At 36.7% G+C, this 26,371-nt stretch overlaps 1 protein-coding gene across 1 annotated transcript; it reads left to right on the plus strand.

Moving 5' to 3' along the window:
- The first annotated feature begins 2,674 nt into the window (after window positions 1-2,674).
- Window positions 2,675-17,064, plus strand: LOC130797437 (glycerol-3-phosphate dehydrogenase SDP6, mitochondrial-like). Its single transcript, XM_057660017.1, has 6 exons — window positions 2,675-3,141; window positions 6,964-7,437; window positions 8,460-8,791; window positions 10,072-10,232; window positions 14,907-15,165; window positions 16,304-17,064. The coding sequence occupies exons 1-6, from the start codon at window positions 2,793-2,795 to the stop codon at window positions 16,601-16,603; spliced, it is 1,875 nt and encodes a 624-aa protein (XP_057516000.1). The 5' UTR covers window positions 2,675-2,792; the 3' UTR covers window positions 16,604-17,064.
- Window positions 17,065-26,371: the final 9,307 nt, after the last annotated feature.

Consider the following 26,371-nt stretch of genomic DNA (forward strand, 5'->3'; position numbering starts at 1 on the left):
CATTTTTATTTTTGTTATTCTTTTTTACCCTTTAACCCTTACTATAACAACACGACAATTCATAAATGTCAATACCCTTTATGAAAAAAAAAAATTTTCACCCCTTTTAAGTGGTTCCCCATTCCTCTTAGTCTCGGTGTTAAACCCAAATGTTTCATTTTTTTGTAAATAGGGGAAAGTATATACGTAGGTTGTATGCCACGCATGGCTCGTAGTCCCCACACATGGCAGAGGCACGGAACTTGGTATTCGGGTGTCTTACATCACAAAAAGATTATAGAAACTTCCGGAATCATCAAGAGGCTTGTGGAGCATGTGGGTCTAGAACAACCCACTGTAGAAGATTCCGGAGAACTCTTGAAGGGGCTTTGTAAATATCTAATGTCTAGAATTCTCTAGGCAACTCTTGTACATACTTTAGCTGATTATGACTATGTCATGGAGTACAAGCCGGGCAAAGTTAATGTCGTTGCCGATGCTCTAAGCTGCAAGGCTATGCTAGCTAGCGTAAGTAGTGTGGCTAGCAACCTTCTTGAACGGATCAAGGAGAGACTTCTTCAAGATCCTATGGCCAAGGGACTCATGGAGTTGGCCAAGGAAGGGAAGACATGGCGATTTTGGGTAGAGGATGATCTTCTCTACACTACGGGGCGCCGCATGTATGTGCCTAAGTGGAACAACCTTAGGCGCGATGTCATGAAGGAGTGCCACGACTCTATGTGGGCCGGGCATCCGGGGATGCAACGCACTATGGCACTCTTGGAGGACTTATATTATTGGCCTCATATGAGGAATGATATTGAGGCCTACGTGAAGACTTGTCTTGTGTGCCAACAAGACAAGATCGAACAGCAAGTGCCGGCGGGACTTTTACAACCTTTGCCTATACCAGAGAGGCCATGGGAAAGTGTTTCGATGGATTTCATTTCCGCCCTACCCAAGTCAGATGGGTGTGGCTCTATCATGGTGGTGGTCGATCACTTTTCCAAATATGGGACATTCATACCGGCGCTACGAGATCGCACGGCCGAGCAAGCCGCCAAGCTATTCTTTAAACATGTTGTCAAGTATTGGGGACTTCCTCGAAGCATTGTCAGTGACCGTGACCCATGATTCACCGCAAAGTTTTGGACGGAGCTATTCAAGTTGATGGGGTCAGGTCTCCATTTCTCTACAAGCTTTAATCCCCAAACCGATGGGCAAACGGAGAGGGTGAATGCCTTGTTGGAGCTATACTTGAGGCACTTTGTGAGTGCCAACCAACGAGATTGGGCAAGGTTGATGGATGTAGCCCAATTCTCTTACAACTTGCAGCGGTTTGAGTCGACGCAACAAAGTCCTTTTGAGATAGTCATGGGGCAACAACCTTTGACACCAAAAGCGATTGCGTCAGGCTATACGGGAAGTAGCCCCGCTGCATATCGACTTGCCAAGGGGTGGCATGTGCAACTAGACATTACCAAGACATACTTGGATAAAGCGGCCAAGAAAATGAAGAAATGGGCGAACGAGCATAGGAGGCCGGTTGAGTTCCAAGTAGGGGACTTAGTCATGGTCAAGTTGCTACCACAACAATTCAAGGTGTTCCAATCAGTGCACAAGGGGCTTGTGCGCAAATATGAGGGACCGTTCCCGATACTACGTAAAGTCGGAAAGGTATCGTATCAAGTTGAGTTACCATCGAAGCTCAAGATTCATCCAGTGTTCCATGTGAGCATACTCAAATCCTATCATGGAGATAACGAGGATCCAACAAGGGGCGTGTCACAACGTGCGCCCACGGCAGTTGTGACGTCATTTGATCGGGACATCGAGGAAATCGAGGCTAAACGGCTCATCCGACGAAGGGGTGTGCCGAGTTATAATGAATATATAATCCGTTGGAAGGGACTCCCGGATAGCGAAGCAACGTCGGAAAAAGAGGACGACTTGTGGCAATTCCGGGACAAGATCGAGGCATTTGAATCTCGGCCTTGACGGGGTCGTCAAGGACTTTGGTGGGGGAGCATGTCACGCATGACTTGTAGTCTCCACACATGGCAGAGGCATGGAACTTGGTATTCGGGTGTCTTACATCAAAAGAAGATTATAGAAACTTCCGGAATCATCAAGAGGCTTGTGGAGCATGTGGGTCTAGAACAACCCACTGTAGAAGGTTCTGGAGAACTCTTGAAGGGGCTTTGTAAATATCTAATGTCTAGAATTCTCTAGGCAACTCTTGTACATACTTTAGAGTATCTTAACACTTGTAATTGTGTAGAATTCTCTAGAGAGATGTAATCTAGATCCCTCCATTTGAGGAGGTTAGAATGTTCTAGAATTAGGATAAGTAGTAAGGGGTGTTGCCTATAAGTACTCCAAGGCATTCATTTGTACCTAACAATTGAGAGTTCACTTGAAAAGCTTTCCTTGTGCAATACAAAAACCTCACTTACATTTCCAACTCTTGTGTTCCTACTTACTTCACATCTTCTCAAAGTCTTAGCCAAATCCACACAAGCACACCAACTGCATCGTTTAGCAATGCACCTTTGGGGTTTGCTTGACTTGTCTTATAACGGGAGTGTAAGCAAGTGGCACACGTGAGACTAGGGAAAGAGTCGACACGTGACAAGTAGCCACGGATGAGATAAACCTACGTGGCGTATAACCAATCAACTACATAATTTCAAAGTTCAAACCTATGGAGCGGTCTAAAATCAATTTTCTCATTATTCTCGAGAAACATTTTATAATTCAAAAAGAAAATCACAAAATAAAGTCAGTATTCTGTCTCCTCCGTCCAACCATCAATGGCATCAACGGCTATCCGTCTCCGTCGAATCGCTGCCGTTACCACCGCCGTTACGTTCTCCATTACCTCCTTTTCCTCCAATGATAAACCTATCATCAATACAGAGCCTCAAATCCAGGCCCGAATTGCTGGATCAAATGGCGTAGTACCGTCTCGGAATTCTAACATTTCGATGTTAATGGAGTCGACCTTGGAGAAGCCTCTAGATGTTTTGGTGATTGGTGGAGGTGCTACAGGGTGTGGAGCTGCACTTGATGCTGTAACAAGAGGACTTCGTGTTGGGCTTGTCGAAAGAGACGATTTTTCTTCTGGAACTTCCTCTCGTTCTACCAAGTTAATTCATGGAGGTTTGTTTTTCGTGGATTTTTTTTATTTAAGGAGGAATTTTGTTATTTTCTATTGGATTTTATTTTATTATTTTTTTGTTTAATGATGTTTTGTTTTTATTTTGATTTTTAGCTTGATGTGGTTTGATTCTAGGCATATCACATTCTTGCATTTTGTTAGCATATTGTAAATTTTATATTGGAGCATGAATAAAAACTCCTCCCCGTTAGCGTGTTAACCGTTAACTGTAATGTAACTTGTATCGCCCGTTATCTATTGGTTATAATGATTATTCACCGTAAGAACATCATTTGTGTTCCGATTAAAATTTGATTAATACTAATTATAGTAGACCATTTTAGAATGACTCGTTTAATGGCTCAGCTACGTGAAGTTTTTGTCAAGGTTTAATCCTAATTGACGTTATCAAGGAAATAACCTCTTTGATGTCACTGATAAATTTGCATCACATTCGATCCTGGATGCCGTTGGGGAGAGCCACTTAATGGCATTGGAGTAACGGAATGTTGTGTCCATTACTCCATTTTGTAGCCTATTTCAGTTGGTATTGTTATATTGGCCAGAAGTTTATGTTGTGCTTGTGACCCTCATAATGGTCGAGTTTGTTCAAGTGGGTTGGGTTTTTAACATCCCTATTGCATCAAATGAAGGTTTGGTGTCGGTTTTACATAGTTGGTGTACACTAAGACATCATTGATTTGGTTTTTAGGTAGGTTTGGAAAGTTGGAAGGTTGTATGTGATCGTGAAAATAAATATATGGTGTCAAAGTCGAGTTCAGTCAAGCTTGTTAAGTTTTTTATGCACTCTTATTACTTACGATGTTGAATGTAGACATGATGGGCGGTTATAAATAGATGGTGTATAATAATAAGTGATTATTCGAATGTGAGATAGTTCCTACTTTAGATGGGTGTGAATGTGAAAATAAATAAATGGTGTTACTATCAATTTTGATCAAGCAAGTTGGGTATTTTAAACAATCCTTCTAAATCCAATGCAGGTCAGATGGGCGGTTACAAATAAATGGTGTACAACAATACGTCATTATTCTAATGTCATATGGTTCGCATTAAGGTGAGTTTGGAAGTGATTGTAAATGGTGCATTGTGAAAATGCATGTGTTTATGGATGGATTTTACCAAGAAACTCATGATTTACTTATCTCACGATTCCCTTGGGCAACATTATACTTTCATGCACATAGTTGAAAAATTTTGTATCTCCTATCAATCAATCAATCAATCATCATCATATCTGGTATAAGCCGCTCATAAAAGCTATGTTGAGAGTTTTAAGAGGATAAAAAGAGAACATACCATACCTTTATCAAAGGAAACAATGAGATTGCCACTTATGAGATCGTCAGCTCGAGAAAGACCTACAAAAAAACTTATTAAGAAAACGCCAAAGGCAAGACGAATACAAGACAATGCAAGACAAGAGTAGTGTAAAGACTAAAAATGTATACCAAAGAAATATAATAACCATTTGTCATGCACATAATTTTGGATTCAGGTAGCCGACCCTATATTGTTGGGTTGAAAACTTTGATAATATTGATGATGTTTTCTAATCAATTTAATAGCACCTCACAACACATGTAAGCAGAATAACTATGAAGTTGCTTCATCATGAGTTTATGACTATGGGGATGGAACTTGTCTTTATGACGCTATATATAAATTTATCACGGTCGATGCCATTTGTTATGCCTCTTAACAAGCATAATACATTGTAAGGGTGTGAATGAACAATGTACTTATACTTTCACGAATAAGTTGAAATAACGAAAGAGGAGAATATTGGAGATGATCAGTCGAAGGAGTTAAAATCCTGTTGATGCAGCTGAGCCCATCTATTTGGGATCTTAGTCATTGTTGTTGCTTCTTAGATTGTCACTTCCTTTTTTTTTATTTCCATTAGATTCTTAGTTAACAGTTTCCCTATGATGATAATATTGCAAATTTGCACATCTACATCAATTTGTTCGAGTAAAACAAATTTTTCGTCCACCTTTACCTGTGTAAAATGCATGTCCTCTGGAGTATTATAAAACCTGACAGATGTAAGGTAGTTGAGAAAATTCTTTTCATTCTGACAGCTACAACCAAATATTGATAAAAAGCTATAGTTCTGCACTTGTTGCATGGTTAGTGCCATTTGAGTATCAATAAGATCCACGTCTAATCTCTCACATTGAGATTTTAACCTAAGAATAATCAGTTACGAACTATGCTAACCTTCTCTAAATTTAAAGGCATCACTTATCTTTGTGGACTTTATGGGATAGTTTACTATATCTGTTTTTAGGCATACATGAATATAAGCTCTCTCTAACCGTTCTAAGGTAGTTGGAATAAGGCTAGATCCTTTAGGTTGCTAAGAGATTAGTGTTTTTCCTCTCTAAGAAGTGTACTTGTTTTATGGTCTACTCAGAATTCTCATATATAACAACCTTTCTTAAGGAGAACCTCATGAAATATTTTAGGAAGCAAGTTGTGACATCACTTTATAAGGAATAAATTTAATTCGAATTACAACAAGTCTAAAGCTACCTCTAATTGGAGTTCTTTTATCCTTTTGCTGAAAGAAATAAAAATATCAACCTTTCTTAAGGACGACCTCATGAAATATTTTAGGAAGCAAGAAACCATGTTTCAGCTTGGATGTTGATGGAAAATATTTATGTAAACTATTGTTCTCTTAATCAGCAGCAAAATAAGTGTCAAAAGGGGAAACCAATGACATATCACATAGTCTACAAAAAAAAAAAAAAAAAAAAAGTATAAAGTAGTAAAGGGAAAATTTAATGAAGCATGCATTCTTCTTCTTTTTCATACAAAAGAAAATGACAAATTTTCAGTTTTGCTACATAGAGTGTTGAAATGAAGTGTTCAATTAAAGTTATGCTAGAAGAGTTTGAAAACAGGAAGTTATTTTGGGGTATGTCATGCTCTGTACCTAAATGTGATCAGTGTATCATAACCCAACTCTTCAATATCCAAGGTTATTTATGTAACATATATAGCTTGTTCTTGCTTAGTTATTATAACTCTTTCAATTTGTTTAAGTTGTTCAAAAAACATGTCGAGGCACTTTGAATTCAATCAAAGGAACCATTTCCAATTGCAAAATCTCTGTGTCAAAGTATGTTGGTCATGCGTTGAGAGTAGTTGTTGCCAATTATTGTTGTTAGTAATATCATGATATCATATGTTGTTTCCTCGGAAAGGCTGTTTGAGGAGATTGGATTTCATCATCTTTAATGCCAAGTAAATTTGTACCAGCAATAACGCTGAAAAATCTCTAATATTTTTTAATTATAAGTTTGAATAGAACTATAGGTACCCATCGTAGGCAGGAGCCACTTAGAATTGGGGTTATGGCATCTTTTTTTGTTGAGAAGAAATCTAGGCCTTTTTAGAAAGCTCTCATAGTTTGTAAAATTTAGAAATTTAAGTCATTTCCTTTGATGAGGTAGGAAGTCATACATGCATTCGGTAGATGACAATATACATATATTCTTTATTGTCATGTTATAATTTTGAATTTCTAGTAGTGTTTCTGTTATTTATTTATTGACATGGAATCTACTTACTCTGTATATTGAGATTTGAGATAGAAGGTTTTCTCTTTAGGGACCTGATTTAACTCTGATTTGACAAGACTCCATTTTCTAAAAGGATTTATATGTGTAATATATCCTTTTAGAACTATGCCATTTTCTAGCAGTGTTGCTTATTTCTTTTCTTTTCTTATCTATATTAACATTATATAGTGTTTTTATGCTAAATGAATACATTTGTTTGATGGTACTTAGGTGTACGCTATCTTGAAAAAGCTGTATTCAATGTAGATTATGGGCAGCTGAAGCTTGTCTTCCATGCTCTAAAGGAACGTAAACAAATAATTGATAATGCTCCTCATTTGTGCCACTCTTTGCCATGCATGACTCCATGTTTTGGTTGGTTTGAAGTGGTTTACTACTGGGCTGGTCTGAAATTATATGATCTAGTTGCTGGAGCAAGATTACTACATCTATCGAGGTATTACTCGGCTCAAGAGTCAATTGAGCTCTTCCCGACTCTTACAAGAATAGGAGACAATAAAAGTTTGAAAGGCACTGTAGTGTATTATGATGGGCAGATGAATGATTCTCGACTTAATGTTAGCTTAGCATGCACAACAGCATTAGCTGGTGCCTCTGTGCTTAATCATGCTGAAGTTGTTTCTTTACTTAAAGATGAAGTTAGTGGGAGAATAATTGGTGCACAGATTCGTGACAACCTCACTGGTATGTATGAGAAACAATCTTGGACATGCATCAGGAGTCATATAGTTTTTCTCTAGTTGGTTTAGATTAATAAAAACAATTATTTTAGTTTTACTTCATTATTTAAATTTTTATCCTTTTGGGTCGTGTCTAAGGTGTTAAGATAATTTTGTTTTGCCTGTTAAAGTTCATGGATTGTTTTCCTGGCCTGTTAATTCATTTGATAATGATTGCTCATTCAGTTCCTGTATCCATAAATATCTGGTAATAGTGATTGTATTCATGCCCTGTAGGTTGTTTAATTGACACTAATTAATTTATCGAGTAATGTATATTCCTTGATGTTAAATTCGTGATTGAATTTGAACTCAGTTTGAAACAAATATTCTACATCTTATAAGTCAATATAGAGCTTGTAATGCCTCTTCTTTCGCATGATTTTGTATAGGGGCTAACGTTTTATTCTTGTGGAAAAGATTGTTTTAGTTAGATTTCTTATAGAGCTGTTCAAGGGCGGACTTGGGTGGGTATTTTTTTGGTGTCGCTACCCGCCCATTTATCTTGGCGTGCGGGAATTACATGTCTAAACTTTAAATTTTTTTGAAAAACGCTATCCATGCCCGCCCGTTTTTTGAGCCAGATGGGTCGAGCTTGGCGGGTAGCCCTCCCATGAACAGCTCTAATTTCTTGATGTCATCTTACATAGCAAATGCCATCAATTAGTATTGATTTATTTGTAGTTTTCAAGTTTGTTTGGTCGAATAGAGCACACTGATAGTAATCAGGATATCAATTTAGGTTTTGGACGCTGCTCCTCGGCGACTATACTAAATTAGCTATGTAGTATTTATCAGTTAGTTTAGGCTAAAGCTTTGTACCTTTTTCTAAGGCTGTAGTTTGTCTTTAGATGTTTCCTTTGTGTGGATTTATCTGTATACTTTTCTATACTTGCTCCTTTTGCATGCATTTATCTGGGTTATTTTCCTTAACTTATTAGTATTATATACACTTTCTAGTATGATTCTCACTTGCTAGTAAACCAGGCGAAGAGTTTACAACATATGCTAAAGTTGTGGTGAATGCTGCGGGGCCTTTTTGTGACTTTGTTCGGAAACTAGCTGATAAGGCTGCCGTGCCCATGATATCTCCTAGCAGTGGTGTACATATTGTTCTCCCGGACTACTATTCTCCTGATGGCATGGGGTTAATTGTTCCAAAAACTAAAGATGGACGTGTTGTTTTCATGCTTCCATGGCTAGGAAGGACATTAGCGGGTACCACAGACTCTAATACCGACATTACAATGCTGCCCGAGCCACATGAGGATGAGATTCAATTCATATTGGATGCTCTCTCTGATTACCTTTGTATCAAGGTCTGCATTATTTTATGTGCGCTTATTCTTTTTGAACATTAGTTTAGGGGCCATCCTTGTGATCTACTAGGAGTTCTTATAATTTAGTGTGACCATCCTGGCCTTTCTTTCGTTGACGCAAGACAATGTCATAGCATATTAATATTATGGAATACCCTAACCCATATGCCAAAGATTCCTCTTGGATTTTAGATGAGTGGCTATGGTAATGTTGGCTTATCTAAGTGTACTAGTTCTATCATAAATAGCCCCCTTGTGAATCAAAACATTTGGTCGAGTTCATCAAAACCTTTATATTGAGAAAAATGGAGGTGAAAACTCCATAATTCAAGATTTGCCAAATGATGATTTTCACACATAATCTCACGTGAAAGAATTTAGTAATTTAATTATCAGAATTGTATTAGAAGAAATCATAAATTTGTAATAAATTGGATCAGCGAGATTCATGATTTGTTTGCAGACGACTTAAAGGCAGAAATACTTCTTTTCGGCGCCTAGAGGGAGACTTCTTGAACCTGGTGGGGCTTTGGGTAGCCTTGAGACTTTGATACTTTGACTGTCTACTTGTTAAATAACCTTTCCTGTTGCTGTTAAAGGATATTAGCTTCTGTCCCTTGTACCTCAGGTTTTATGTGACATAATATTATGAAGTTAATCAAAACATTAAAGTTGAGATACGGATAAAGTGTACTAGCATATACAACAACAACAACACCAGAGCCTTAATCCCCGAAGGTTGGATTTGACAACATGGACCAATATATGAGTTCCAATGGTCGTTCACAAGGATTCTTTCTTCTCCATTTGCCTATTAGAATGAATTGCCAACAGAAATAGGGTAGACAGCCTTAAGCACCTATGTCAAACAAAAGTAGTTGTCAAGTCTTTCGAAAAACATGAATATTGTAGTTAATTGAATGGTGATGAATGAAGAAGCATTTGAGTTCCTGAAGTGCAAATTTATGACGGTAGACAATATTTTTGGCGTCACCTTGAGCTAATGCTTTCTTAACTGAAGTGCAAAAACCTAAAATAGGTGTCAAGTCTTTTAAAAGACATGTTATGCCTTATGAACTTGTATATATGATTGCTTCATCTGTTTTGAGTTCTTAACTGAAACCTAATTTTATTGGTAGCGTTCAACATGTCTTTGGTAGCTTTAACTTCTGCTGACTGTTGAATGTTGATAACACTATGCTCAGGATTTTAGTTTTTGGAGTTCTTGCACGTCAAGAAATACTGATTCATTTTTTTGGTCAATCTGTTGTTGACGACAGGTACGTCGAACAGATGTTCTCTCTGCATGGAGTGGCATTCGTCCATTGGCAGTGGATCCAAAAGCAAAGAACACTGAAAGCATCTCACGTGATCATGTTGTTTGCGAAGATTTCCCTGGCTTGGTAACTATTACTGGTGGCAAGTGGACTACTTATAGAAGGTATATTTATTTGTGTGTTGGAATTTGAGTAATTGTAATCAATGCTAAATCAACAGCATATTGCTTGGTTTAAGGTTTTAGCATTGTGAAATTCCTATGCCTTATCTTCTAAGAATTGAGTCTGAGTTTTCGTATGGGAGATTTGGCATGTGGATCTAACTTGTTTTCAAGAAACATACTAGAAACAGTTCTGTTACTGGTTTTAGTGGGACGTGACTATCATGAACTTGAACCACTTTTGTGTTGGTCAGTTTTCACCTATAACTCCTATTGCCCTCAACTGAATGCATAAAACGCTCAATGGCATGATGGATTAAAATTTATAAAGCTGCACAGAACCTCCTCAATTCATTGACTCTTCTGGGTAGTTCATAACTTCATGTGTGATGCTGCGTATGCTATGGAGTATATCCTTTGCTCTTTTTGGTAGTTCACTTGTTAGATGCAGTTTACCTTTTGAAGCGTCCTTAAAAGGTCTATCCTTGATTTGGACTTTAGATATATTGTAAATTATATGATTGATAGGGGTAGGAGACTTTGTTGCCAAATCTTTTTGGCCAAGTATGGGATAATCTTCTACGTATGAATATATCGAGGTGGAAAATTTCATTATTTCTATGAAAATTTCTACATGTTCAAGTCCAAAGTGAAGTGTCAAGAGTACTCTTTTTTAAATGAAAGCATTCAAAATTGGTTAACATCAGTTACTAGAAATGTCTTCGTTTCCATGTATGTGTAGAAACTAGGAATAGGAATATGTTAGATAACACAGGCTATGACATTAGTGTCTTCATTGTCAAGGAACTTGAAAAACAGAGTAGGCCGTGTGGGTTTTGTTTTCCATGTGGCTTTTGTAATGCTTGGTGATCTGCGGTGGAGGTGTAGTGACTGAGTGAAGGTGTTTAAGGGTGTTGTATGGTGGTTTGTATTGTAAACATGGGACATAATATGGGTGTTAGAACAGAAATAAATAACAGAATGTTGTATAGCGTAAAGATAACAACGTTTCGAATATACTCTAGGCCCCAAAGAGCGTTATCTCATTACAGATTTCAGCATATTTATTCTACTTATATCATAACCATATGAATTCCTTAACAAACTATCAGATTCTTAAGTACTAATTTCAAATAACAAACAGTAAGTTTAATCTTTTAGAAGCTTGTTTCATCGTGTCTATGATGCCTTTTGCTTTTCTCCAGTATACGTGAGTGAGTCATGCATAATATCTTCTTTGATCATGACTTAGCAAGATGTTTTTTTTGGATTGAGGTTCTCTTCTCCCCAACCTGTAAAAATAATGTTCAGTAAAAATCTATTATAGTGAGAAAAAATCAGCTTTGATCGGTATAAGTAAAATTGAATTAGTATAAGTAAAATTGAATTAGTATAAGTTGGCTTCAATTTGTAAAAAAGAGTAATTGCAAATAGGACAACTAAAAATCAGTTTTACATTTCGTCTAGATAACAATGTAAGGGGAACTGATAGGAAGAAAAGGGGGAGGGAGGAAAGGAAAAGGACGGGGAAAGAATAACAATGTTGGCTTCCCTAATTTGTTTAGGAGGAAGAGAAGGAGAGGAAGAAAAAAACCATTTTTCTCCTAAATCCCTTTAGATTCCTTCTAAATTTCCCCCTCCAAATTTGTTATGCAAACAAAGGAAAATACGTCCCTCCAACTTCCTCTCTTTCCTTACCTCATTACCTCTATTCTATCATAGTTTTACTCTAGAGAAAATTTGTTTTAACTTGTTAAAATCAGTTTTTTAATTTTAGTGAATATCGGGTTTAATTAGTATATTCAAGTTTCATATATTCTGCTAGGAACCGACTTAATTGTATTCAACACAAATCTGAATATAAAATACCAAAAGAGATAAAAGTGAAATTATATCATCAAATGTATGATTAAAGGAAGATTAAGGATAATTACAACCCCAAAAGTAAAATAAGAAAAGATAGATCAAGCAATTAAAAAAGCTTGGGATCTCTTTATGAGTATAAGACTCACCCACTATGTTTTTACAATTTTCAAGATATTCTATAACTCCCTAATTTCCCCTATTTGTAATACAACCCCTCTTAATACTAACTTATTCGCTAAGTCATCAACATAGTAATGACCTAAATTACCCCTTCCTAATCCTATTATCCGAATTACTAATTCATATACATTACCGACCGCCTGAAGTTCCATCTTGCCCTCAAGGTGGACGAAAATTAGCTTAGGCTTCCAATGCTCTGTGAGGATCTATAGTAGCATCTAGAATCTGCTGATCTTGCTTCGATGGTGTGGGGAATTTGGCAAGAATTTCTTGGCATTTGTTCCTGTAGCTCCTTTGCAGCCTTTCTATCAAGACTAGGAATTATAATTACATCTCTATTTTCCCATGTTGGCAATGTTTTGGCTGCAGCTATGACTGCTTCATCAAAAAAAGTATCTTTGTCTTTTTCTAATTGACTATTATGATTATATTCTTCTTGAAGACTAGTAGTAATGAAAATAGACAAGAACGTATCCAGATGTATTCGAGGTTCGTCAGGGTAGGGTAAGGCATCCCAAGGGTTCACAACGGAGGAGAACCCATATCTTTACATAAGCATATTGTTATGTTGTCCACTCACATAGTTGACGGTCATCTCTTTCCCCTTTCTATTCTTGTTTCAGGATTTTTCATCACCTCAAGCATTCGATTTTTATAACGCCGATGAAAAAAACAATTTGGCTGAAACGAATGGTTGAACATGTCAGCATAAGGAACCAACACATTTGCACCCCTGATGTGGGATGCCAGCGCCATATTCAAATTTAAACCGTAATGCACCTTTTCCCTTTCCTAGCTGAATTCCGAAAGCCTTCTTTTTCCCCACGCTTTCTCTTTCAAACCCAAAAACCCTAAATTTCCCTTTCCCTTGCTCAACTGACTTTTGCACCCTTTAACAGCATCTGCCACCACCGCCACCTTCTCAACGTCTCAACCTTCTCCGACCGTTTCCCTCACATTGGCAAGCCACAAGAAATTTTCTACGACATTTTTCACTACCCAGGCGTTGTCTCCGATTTTCTCCTTTCTCCTCATTTCATCATTTCTCACACAGTTGTTTCCCGCACCCTTGTGCCACCATCGCTGCTATCGTCGTATTCCAAGAGCCTCCATGTTTTCCGGCCAAACTCACCCAGCATTTCTCGTCATCAAATCCATCCTGACGGTTACCATTCCCCTCTCTCTTTGCCCTCTCTGGTTTCTCTCGGCTCCGACACCACCAGCCCGCAGCTCCTCCAGATCCACAACACACGTGATTCACGTTCTCTCTCTCCTTGAACATCGAATTCATTTGCGCCGCCATTTTCACCTCCTCCGTTCTCCGGGCTCACTGGAATTCGACTAACCTCTTTTTTTTCGTTCTTGCTTTTTTCTTTTTGCTATGTTTCTTGTTTGCTCCACTTTTGTTCTTTATTTCTTTTTCTCTTTTTTTCTGTTTTTCTTTTTCTCGCTTTCATTTTGCAGTATCATAGTCATACCAAATCTGCTCATCGTTTTCTTTTTCTTCTCCATAACTCTTAGGTAGTCTTCTTTATTTTCAAGTTCTACTGACTATTCTCTTTCCTCGAGCTGCGTGTTCTTTTTTGAGATTAATAACCTTCAAATCTGGGTTGTCTTTGCCTTCTTCGATTTCTTCCACTTCAGTGGTTTCATGGTATGCAATCGCAATGAGTTCATCGTTCATTCCTTGATGGAGGATGTGGAGTGAAAACCCTTTGTAATTGCATTCATGTACTGACAATTCTGTATTAAAATGTTCATCACCAACTTCACAAGTTCCATTCCCCCATTTTTCATAAATTTCATTTGTAGAAGTTGATTTGAATGAGTGAATGACATTACTTTGGACGACCAATTTGAGCATATCTAGGGGTGGAGTTTAAGTCCCAAAACCCTAAAAAAATGCATCAAGATCAGTTACCTGCGTAGTTTATGGACTTTTGCCATCACCGGCGATCGTACTGCTCTGATACCATGTTTGCTATGAACCGACTTAATTGTATAAACACAAATCTGGAAATAAATTACTAAAAGAGACAAAAGTGAAATTATATCATCAAATGTATGATTAAAGGAAGATTAAGGATAATTATAAACTTAAAAGTAAAATAAGAAAAGATAGATCAAGCAAATCGAGAAGCTTGAGATCTCCCTATGAGTTTAAGACTCACCCACAATCTGTTTACAAATTTCAAGATCTTCTATGACTCCTTAATCCCCCCATTTATAATAAAACTCCTCTTAATACTAACTTATTCCCTAAGTCACCACTAACGTAGTAATTACCTAAATTACCCCTTCGTAAGCCTATTATTCGAATCAGTAGTTCATTACATATCCATCAAGTGTTTTTAGAAAAATTTGAGTTTATCTAGTAACAACATTCCATTGCCCTAATGCAAAGTGACTTTTTCCTTGGCGGGGATTAAGAGGTCAAATATATACTACCTTACCCTCATATTAACAAAGAGAACAAAGCACAATCCATATAAATGCCAAACTATATAGCATTGGCATGTGGTTCTCCTCCTTACTAGCGAAGGATCTTTACATGACTTTATCATTTTGTTTTCTTACCTTTAGTTGCTTCCATATTTTCTGAGTAGATTTTAAATGTTTTGATTTCCTTAGCATGGCCGAAGATGCTGTTGATGCTGCAATTAAGTCTGGAAAGCTGCAACCAACCAATGAATGCATGACACATAACTTGACCCTTACTGGTGGATATGGTTGGGATCCTTCCAAGTTTACAGTAATTTCTCAGCAGTATGTTCGAATGAAGAAGACACGCGATGGAAAAGTTGTTCCTGGTCTCATGGACACTACTGTGGCAAAGCATTTATCACAAGCATATGGTACATTGGCTGAGCGGGTCGCTTCAATAGCTCAGGTTAGACATGTGATTGCTTTATCACACAGTGTCTTCTAATTATTGTTGCAAATTGAACTCAATTTCTATTTTTTTTCATTTTTCTCTTTTTCCGTTCTTCCTTGGGTATATGGCTTCTGAAGGTTGTGGTCTTCATGCTATATAGGCAATCCGTGAAGATTTAGTTGATGACTCCTATAAAACTAATTTTGGATTGTAGTTCTACAGGAGAATTATTGCAATTATGACTTTGTGATAATATATATAGCAGATCATAGCACCTTTTATTGTTGGGATTACAGTTTTGACATTGGTGTTAATAGAGGTGTTCAAAACTGAATTGAATTTGATTTTGAACCAACTTTTCAAATGGACCTACAATGAGATATAAACTAATGTGGACACTAGACCTGATTATAACTTGATCCGATACAACTGACCCAAACTGATTTGACAACCCGAATCAACATTTCTTATAGGGTTAGTAAGAAATGCAAGACTTTTGGAATAATTTAATAATATACTTTGTGCTATACTTGATGGCTGATATACGTTAAGGATAACTGCACCAGCCTTTTCATATCCCCAAGGTTCTAGAAATTTAACCCTTTTACCCATTTTACCTTATTTGGGTCCTTTACAAGTTCTCAAATGAGATGGCCTTTTGGTGATACCATCTCTATTGGGCTGGTCCAATGTACACATATTGTTTTAAAATGATCACTTACAATCCTAAATTGTCCAATTATAACCTTAAAATGATCACTTTTTATAGTCTTAAATTAATTATTTATTACTTTCAAGTACTTACTTGTAATCTTAAAGTGATCAATTAGAAAGACGATGTCATAAAACACTTATTGCTGAGTCGTTTAAAAGTATGAGCAATTCATCTAGAGAGAGGGCATGCCAAAGGACTCTAGGTTCTTCATATGACATGAAAAATTAAGATTTGCTAGAGTACGAGAATATTTTGGAGTGAATAGAGGATGAGGATATGTGTAGATGATCTTTGGAGTTGAATTTCTTAGTTGTAAATAGCATTAGACACGGGATATACTAATGACTCTCAGGCTGCTTTATTTTGGTTCATGTAGCAAACTCATATGTTAAGATTAAGGCTTATGTCTTATTGTGTACATATTCTTCTCCATTTCAGAATGAAGGTCTGGGCAAGCGTCTGGCCCACGGGTACCCTTACCTTGAAGCAGAAGTAGCATACTGTGCTCGATATGAATACTGCGAGTCTGCGACTGACTTCATCGCTCGAAGATGTCGTCTTGCTTTTCTGGATACTGATGCTGCTCGTAAAGCTCTGCCTCGAGTGATCGAAATCCTAGCAATAGAACACAATTGGAATGCATCTAGGAAGAAGGACGAGTTAAAGAAGGCTGAAGAGTTCCTCAAGACCTTCAAATCATCCACAAATGCACAATTTCATGATGGTAAACACAACTAGCTCTATTTTTCAGAACCATACCATACCATCATACCCAGTAAATCCCGCTTATTTAAACTACAAGCAAATTCTTGGCATTGCCCTGCCATTTCAAAAAGGGTTCTACCCAAGCCTTTACATTGGATTAGAAGTTCTCTCATATTTACAAATAAGAGTCATATACCCACTACATCCACACATAAAGATGTATACTTTTTTTTCAATTGACTTTCTGATGACATTTACTTTGAGACTCTTGAAGTTTTTTTTGGTGTCTTATAGCTTACGCTATGGAAAATAACACTTCTATCACATTACTACGATTAGTAGCAAATTCACAAAGACAACACTAGTTGTGGTGTAAATGTATATATAGTTGATGGTTGTACAAATAAAGGAGGCCATGCTTCTTTTGTTCTTATGTATAATATTATTTATTATATTCTAGGCTTTTTTATGTTTATATCTCATCCTTTTTATTATTCTTGGTCCATCCGTTTTATTGTCATAATTTTTTTTTTTAATCTTTTTTCGCAACTCATTTTCATTTTTTTTAATATTATCATGAATACAATATTGATCGCTATTGACAATTTGGAAGCAAATTCTGCAACTCTAAAGGATAAACATTATAATTACTATCAATTAGGGTAAATCTTTCTTATGTAAAGGTGCGTTGTTTGTTGTAATATAATCAAGTATGACAATTTAGTACGTATTCTATTCATTTTATATCATTTTGAATTATTATGTGATTTTGATAGAATTTGAAAAATACATCTTAACCACATAAAGAGGAAAAAAGACAACACTTACAGATAAAAAGGAGGTCCACAGGTTTGTTAATTTAGTTGCTTGTAATAATAGTCGTTTTACTACTTGAATTGTTGTTTCTGCATGGATTTTCGCTTGAATTTTATAAACATGTATACTTGAATTTTATCAATGTGTATGTTTGAATTTTATAGAGTTTACATGAATTTAGCCTATTTTAAATTTTTATTGCTCGTCTTGTATGAGACTGTCTCACCATGAGACGGGCTCATATAATAGCCTATTTCTTCAATTGATTACTTTAAGATCATAAGTAATCGTTTTAAGTTTGTAAGTAATCACTCTTAAGACTATAAAAAATAATTATATTAAAATTATAAATGATCACTTTAACGTTATGATTGATCATTTTAAGACAAAAAATGTATATTGGGCCAGTCTCATAAAGTTGGTCTCACCGTGAGACCGTCTCATTTAAAAATTAGTGTATCTGTTTTAATAATAAAAATTTTTCTATTTTCAGTTATTTTTCTTCGGTTTTTTAGTTTTTCAATTATATTCTTTTCTTTGATAATTTCGATTTGCATGCTGTTTTTTTCCCATTATTTTATTTTACTTTTTTTAATTTTCTCTACTTTCATTTTATATTTTATTATTTTAAAGAGAATTAATCCTCGAAAATTAAATTATGTGTAACAACAACCAAAACAACAATGAAAATAATGCTAAAGCAAAAGACTTTCGTAATGTTTATCAACAACTTAATTACTATGAAAATGTTAACCTACAACCTAATCAACCATTGTTTTTTTCAACCCTTTTACAAATTCAATACTAACAAACACAACTTTCTATAACACTCCTAATAATCCAAACATTAGCAATTCTGTAGGGGTACAGTTTTTAAGGTAATTAAAGTTTTCAACAATGTCCTTATTAGTTTTAGTACCAATTCCAGATTTCCCCTTAGATCCCCTCTTAGATGCCCCCTCATCAGGGTTGGTATCCCCAGCAAATGCCGAAGCAACATCAATATTTTTTGGAGGCGGTTGGGATGACAACAAAGAGGAGGGGGATGACAATGAAGAAGAGGAGGCAGAAGACATGGAGGCACCACTAGGGACGGTAATGGATCCTAGACCCAACCCAAATCAGTGGATTTGTAACCGTTTGTGTGGGTCTGGGTTCTAAAATTTTGGACTCGTCGGATCTGGATCCATTTGTATTTCAAGGGTCCGAATCCGGATCTCAAAAAATACCTGGACCCATGGATCTAAAGAACCCGTGAACAAATTAACCCTTGTACACCCAAGGATCAAAGATTTTATCTCAAGAACAACTCACACACAAATACCCAAATATGAAATTGTGTATGTGCAACATAGAACCCCAATAATGAGCAAATAAGAACACAAACAAAACAACACCAAGATTTAAGTGGTTCACCCCTAATTGGGCTACGTCCATTGTCCTAGCCTAGATGTCTTATTGCTTCTTTCAAAGAGGTTCTCCAATGGAGATGTACACTTTATGATGATTACAATTGTTGAAGAAGAGAATCGAGAGTAGAGAGAGAATTATGTAGAGAGAGAATGAGGTTAAGAAAAACCATCATCCTAATCTATATGTTTAGCCCTATTTATAGTTTATAGGAGTAAACACTTACATATGATCCTATGGCAAAAGCAAGAAACGAAAAACAAAACAAAGAAAACATTCCAACCCATAACGCCGAGTCGACTTTCCCTTGGCCAGGGGAAAAGCCGACTCGACTTTTGCTTCTGTCTCCAATCCTTAATTGTTCCTTTTAAGCTTTAATCCATATGTCAGAAATTATCATTTTGCCCCTCCTTTTGACATAACATATTATGCCCTGATTAAGGACTTTAAGTCACACTAATCACCATAATCTCCACCTTGACTTAAGTCTGCAAGTCAAACACCTCAAACATGCCAATCATCACCATCGCAACATATAAACAATCCAAAGACATCATCGTGAGCTAGGATAGTGTGTAAATCACATACACGATTCTTGGTGAGGAAATCACGTCCTCCTTCTATATGCAAATCACATGCATCTCCTTAAGACTCCACCTTAACCCCAACACTGACATCACATGTTAAATGGAGCAAGCCCAACCAAGTCTACGCATAGACTAAACTTCATACATGGCAATGGTTTAGTCATCATGAACGTTGGGTTGTCTTCCGTTCCAATTTTCTTCAAGATTACCCTTCCCGTTTCGATTTCACCATGAATGAAGTTATACTTGACATCGATATGCTTAGTTCTTCTATGAAACGTATTTTGATTTCTAGCCAAATGTATTAAACTTTGGCTATCACAATGCACACATACCGAACTTAGCCTTGGATACAACTCTCCTATGAGACCTTTTAACCACTTTGCCTCCTTAAATGATTTCGCCGCTTGCTATATATTCTGCTTCCGTAGTCGATAAAGTCGTAACCTCTTGTAGAGAAGACATCCAACTAATTACCGTACCAACCAAAGTGAATACCATACCCAATGTTGACTTCCTTCCATCAAGGTCACCCGTGAAATCAGAATTACAATAACCAATGAGCCTAGTGTCGTCAATTCCAAACTTAAGGCATTCATCCGATGTACCCTTCAAGTATCTAAGAAGCCATTTTACCGCATCCCAATGTTGTTTTCTCGGGTTTGCCATGTATCTACTAACCATGCTAACCGCTTGTGCTATGTTCGGTCGGCTACATACCATAGCATACATAATACTCCCAACGACATTTGTGTGTGGAATGCCCCTCATGTCTTCTTCCTCTTGCTTGGTCTGAGGGCATAAATCCTTTGAGAGCTTGAAGTAAGAGCTAAGAGGAGTAGAAACATACTTGGCGTCGTCCATTGCAAATCTCTTCAACACCTTCTCAATGTATCCAGTTTGATTTAGATACAAGTAACCCTTGCTTCTATCCCTCATTATCTCTATCCCTAAGATCTTCTTTGCATCTCCCAAATCTTTCATGTCAAACTCTTGAAAATTGTTTTTTTAGGTCCTCTACTTCAAGCATACTCTTGCAAGCAACCAACATGTCATCCACGTGCAACACTAGGTAAATTAAAGGCCCCGCATCCGTACTCCTCATGTAGACACAACTATCATAAGAGCTACGTGCAAAATTATGTGCTTTCATGAACGCATCAAACTTCCTATACCATTGCCTTGGAGATTTCTTCAAGCCATACCATGACTTCTTCAACTTACACACATAATTTTCATTTCCATGCACCTCAAAACCTTCCGGTTGTTTTATATAGATCTCTTCATCTAAATCCCCGTGGAGAAATGTTGTCTTTACATCCAATTGATGTAATTCCAAGTCCTCCATCGCCACCAAAGCTAGTAGGGCTCTAATCAAAAAATGTTTCACCACCGAAGAGAACACCTCACGAAAATCAATGCAGTCCTTTTGCAACTACTCTCGCTTTGTAGATAAGACCACTTTCACTTGATTACCCTTCTTTCTTTTTGAAGACCCACTTGCAACCCACAATCCTCTTGTTCTTGGGTGCTTTCATAATAGGTCAAGTACCATTCTTCTCAAGAGACTCCATCTCTTGCTTCATAGCTCCAAGCCACTTACTTGCATTTATCAAACTCATGGTTTCTTGAAAGAACCCGAATCATCACCACCTTCTACCTCACTTGCAATCGTGAGAGCATAGGCCACGTAATCACACTCTTCTATGTACCTCCTTGTTGGCTTTATTTGCCTCTTTGAGCTTTAATTTTATATTATTTTATTATCTTTATTTCCTTTTTATTATAGTTATTATTAGCTAAATATTACTAACTTTTACTTTTATTACTATATATGTAAATATTATTATTAGTATTATTATTAGTCTAATTAATTATTATTATTATTATTATTATTAATAATTTTATTACTTGTAATATCATTATTATTATTATTATTATTATTATTATTATTATTATTATTATTATTATTATTATTATTATTATTATTAGATATAAAGAAGACTAAGAAGAATTGAAACAAAAAAGGTACAACAGCCAACACGCGGCTCGCGAGTAAAGTTGCGGCCGCGACCTGTGCGTTCCGGCTTTATAAAAGTTGTCGTCTTCAAACTTTACTTTTGATTATGATTGGATGGAAAAGACAGCAAAAAAGACGAAGAAGATGGCTCGAATCAGAGTAATGATGTCTTCTCTTCTCCTCTAAATTAAGTAAACTTTTGTAAATTGTAGTAGGTTTGGGAGAGTAGTAGTTTTAGAATCAAAAACTTCTGCTGAAATTAATTTAGAGTTGTAATTGGGAAAAACTCTAAAGACTTAATCTTCCTCATGCTTTTGATAGAGATGGCCATTGTTGGCTAAGGTTCAAATCTTGAGGAAAGTTATTAGTATACTCTTTTGCCATTCATTGTAAGTCTTTCCCATTATTAATAAAATCATCTTTGATAATCTCTTTGTTCTTGAATGTGAATTGAATAGGTTTAATTGGAATGCTTAGCTTACAAATAGGTTTTCTAATTGCTTGTTCACATGCAATTGAATTGGATTGCTTTGTCTAATTTGAGTATGGTAGCAACTTATAATTTATAAAACTTGCTTTAGTTTATAAGTTATTTAAGAAGGATTATCATTTTGGTTAATTGTAATCTTGCTTAAGTTTACAATTCCATAAGTGTATTGACTTGTTATGATGTATAGTACTTGATGCTTTTCATTTATATATTTATAAATCAAGCTCAAGGATGCTTTTCCTTTCAATAGATTAGTTGATTGTGTTGATTTGGGAAGATTAAAAATTAATGTGTGAAGTTGAAATGTTAACATACTCAAGATTTGCTTTTATCTGTTTACAACCACATAAACTTTATTAGTTGTTTTAAGTCAATCTAAACAAGTTTCCTCATCACTTACACTTAACCCCCTATATTAGTATTCATATCTAAGAAGATACACCTAAATCATTTGAAGGTCCTATTTTTCCCTATGGATCGAACCTCTGCTTACTATTATATTACTTACTTGTATTATATTTAGGAGTAGTTGTAAATTATTTTGGCAAGTATAAACGACTGTAAAAATAGTTTTATCATTTTGCAACACCAAACTCTATAGCCCTTGACACCCAAACCATAGCCAACAAATACATTTTCTAGCTTTAGGTTCAAGTTTCCCCTCATTAACATGTATGTATGCATTACATCCAAAAAGTTTTAGATTTGAGTAATCAGTTGAGGAAGAATACCATACCTCTTGGGGACACTTAAAGTCAAGAGCGGTGTGGAGAACGGTTGATCAAGTAGCATGCCGTCGAAACCGCTTCGGCAAAAAAATCTTTTCCAAGCTTTGCTTGACTCAACATGCGTCTTGCCCTTTCTAACAATGTCTTGCTCCTCCTCTCAGCCACCCCATTTTGTTGAGGCCTACTTACACATGTGTGATGCCTTGTTATACCCTCTTTAGCGCAATACTTGAGAAACTCTTTCTCAACTAACTCAAGCCCATTGTTAGTTCTCAGTGTCTTGATTCCACGCTACATCTTCTTCTCTATCATTATCTTCCAATAAATGAAGACACCCATCACCTCATCTTTAGTCTTTATAAAGATACACCGAACTTTCCTTGAGTAGTCGTCAACGAACGTAAGAAGATAAGTACAACCACCTAAGGACACCTTTCTAGATGGACCCCAAAGATCCGAATGAACATAATTAAGAATCCCCTTAGTGTTATGGACAACGGGTTTGAAGCTCACCCATTTATGCTTCCCATAAAAGCAATCTTCACAAAATGGCAATGCTCCAAGCTTCTTCCCACCAAAGACTCCTTTCTTACTCAACATGTTCTCCTTGCTCACTCAAGTACCCAAGTCTCATGTGCCAAAGTTTAGTTTCTTGTTCACTCAAAGTGGAAGAAGAAACATTCGCCGAACCAGTAACCAATGACCATTTTAGAACATACAACTGACCCACCATGCTACCCATCATCAAAAATCAGCGAACCCTTTGTAATCTTCAACACTCCACCTTCACAAGTGCACCTACATCCATGAATGTCCAATGTACCCAAGGAAATAAGATTCTTCTTTAAACCGGGGACATGCCTAACATCATTAAGCACCCTAATCACTCCATCATGCATCTTCATGGCTACACTTCCAATACCCATAATCTTGCATATGTCATCATTACCCAAAGTAACACTCCCACCATCTACTTTCTCATAAGTAGAAAAGAACTCCTTGTGGGGAGTCATGTGAAAAGAGCACCCCCAGTCAACAATCCATTCTTTATCCCCTTTGTACCCATGTGTCACCATCAAGGCGCCACCATCGTCACTATCATTGACGTAACTTGCATCACCAGATGTAGAATCCTTAGAATCCTTCTCCCTTTGCATTCTCTTATACTCTTAACAATCTTTCTTGATATGCCCCTTTAACTTGCAAAAAAGGCATGTCTTGGCCTTATTTGAGACACTAGATTTGGACCTATTCTTGCTCTTACCTCCAAGACTACTATCATTTGTCCTTCCCCTTACAAACAACACATCAATGGTACCATTTTGTTTTTGGGTTGATTGTTTCTCAATTAAATCCCTTTATACCAATTCATTTTTCACATCATCACTACTAAGGACATCCCTTCCATATAGCAATGTCTCCCTAAAGTTCTTGTAAGAGAATGGTAAAGAACATAGCAAGAACATAGTCAAATCCTCATCATCCACCACCACATCAATATTATGTAAGTTCATGACTATGGTACTAAACTCATCCAAATGTGCCTTGAGAGAGCCACCTTCTTCAAGCCTAAGATCATATAATCTACTCTCAAACAACAATCTATTTGTGACACTCTTGGCATGTATAATAACTCAAGTTTGTCCCAAATCCCCTTAGTAGTAGATTCCTTTACAACCTCCCTAAGCACTTCATTGGAGAGATACAATTGAACTGCACTCAATACTTTTAAGTCAATTTCCTCCCACTTAGTCATAGTCATTCCTTGTGTCATCTTATCTACACCATCAAAAGTCGTTTGCACTCCATTTTGCACTAATATGGCCTTCATCTTCACTTGTCGTAGCCCAAAGTTTTGATTCCTATTAAACTTCTCAATATCCAACTTCATGGATGTCATTTCTTGTGCAAGATCAATAAAAAAAACCTCAAAAAAACCTCTAACAAACCCTTGCTCTGATACCAATTGAACAAATTAACCCTTATACACCCAAGGATCAAAGGTTTGATCCCAAGAACAACTCACACGCAAACATCCAAATATGAAATCGTATACGTACTGCAACCCAAGAACCCTAATAATGAGCAAATAAACACAAACAAAACAACACCAAGATTTAAGTGGTTCACCCCTAATTGGGCTACGTCCACTGTCCTAGCCTAGATGTCTTATTGCTTCTTTCAAAAAGGTTCTCCAATGGAGATGTACACTTGATGATGATTACAATTGAGGAAGAAAAGAGAATTATGTAGAGAGAGAATGAGGTTAAGAAAAGCTATCATCCTAATCTATGTGATTAGCCCTATTTATAATTTATAGGGGTAAACACTTATGTATGATCCTATGGCAAAAGCAGAAACAAAAAACAGAACAAAGAAAACATTTCAGCCCATAACACCGAGTCGGCTTTCCCTTGGCTAGGGGAAAAGCCGACTCGTCTTTTGCTTCTGTCTCCAATTCTCAATTGTTCCTTTTAAGCCTTATATCCATATGTCTAAAATTACCGTTTTGCCCCTCCTTTAAACATAATATATTATACCATGATTAAGGACTTTAAGTCACACTAATCATCACTACCTGATTTTATGTTTGATCATGGTATAATATTTACATATATAGTAATAAAAGTAAAAGTTAGTAATATTTAGCTAATAATAACTATAATAAAAAGGAAATAAAGATAATAAAATAATATAAAATTAAAGCTCAAAGAGGCAAATAAAGCCAACAAGGAGGTACATTGAGGAGTGTGATTACATGGCCTATGCTCTCACGATTGCAAGTGAGGTAGAAGGTGGTGATGATTCGGGTTCTTTCAAGAAACCATGAGTTTGATAAATGCAAGTAAGTGGCTTGGAGCTATGAAGCAAGAGATGAAGTCTCTTGAGAAGAATGGTACTTGAACTATTATGAAAGCACCCAAGAACAAGAGGATTGTGGGTTGCAAGTGGGTCTTCAAAAAGAAAGAAGGGTTATCAAGTGAAAGTGGTCCTATCTACAAAGCAAGAGTAGTTGCAAAAGGACTGCATTGATTTCCGTGAGGTGTTCTATTCGGTGGTGAAACATTTTTTGATTAGAGCCCTACTAGCTTTGGTGGCGATGGAGGACTTGGAATTACATCAATTGGATGTAAAGACAACATTTCTCCACGGTGATTTAGATGAAGAGATCTATACAAAACAACCGGAAGGTTTTGAGGTGCTCAGAAATGAAAATTATGTGTGTAAGTTGAAGAAGTCATGGTATGGCTTGAAGAAATCTCCAAGGCAATGGTATAGGAAGTTTGAGCTTTCATGATAGCACATAATTTTGCACGTAGCTCTTATGATAGTTGTGTCAGAAGATGGGAGCACCCACTGTTTACTTGGCAAATCTGATTGTCGAGGATCAGCAAAGTCAACATGGGGATCCTAACGCTTTGGTTGAGCCAACACCCGAGCCCATTACCCCCGTAGCACCCCACCCCATTACTATCCCTGAAGGGAAAAATCCCACACCGGAGACCATGAACTCTGTTGCTCAAAATTTGGAGCCAACTTCCGAGCCAGTGGTACATGTACATAGTTTTTAAATATATAAGCACTTATTAATTTAAATCGCAATGTATTTTAATATTTTATTATAATGCTTATTATACTAAACGACATAATTTTCAGGAGGTGACTCCTTATTCTCTTTTGCTGCCTCAGTTAGGTGTTGCTAGTGATGGCGACTTAACTGAGGTTGCATATGGTGTGGTACAGCCAACC

The sequence above is a fragment of the Amaranthus tricolor genome, chromosome 13 (assembly GCF_026212465.1).
Source record: "Amaranthus tricolor cultivar Red isolate AtriRed21 chromosome 13, ASM2621246v1, whole genome shotgun sequence".
Lineage (NCBI taxonomy): Eukaryota > Viridiplantae > Streptophyta > Magnoliopsida > Caryophyllales > Amaranthaceae > Amaranthus > Amaranthus tricolor.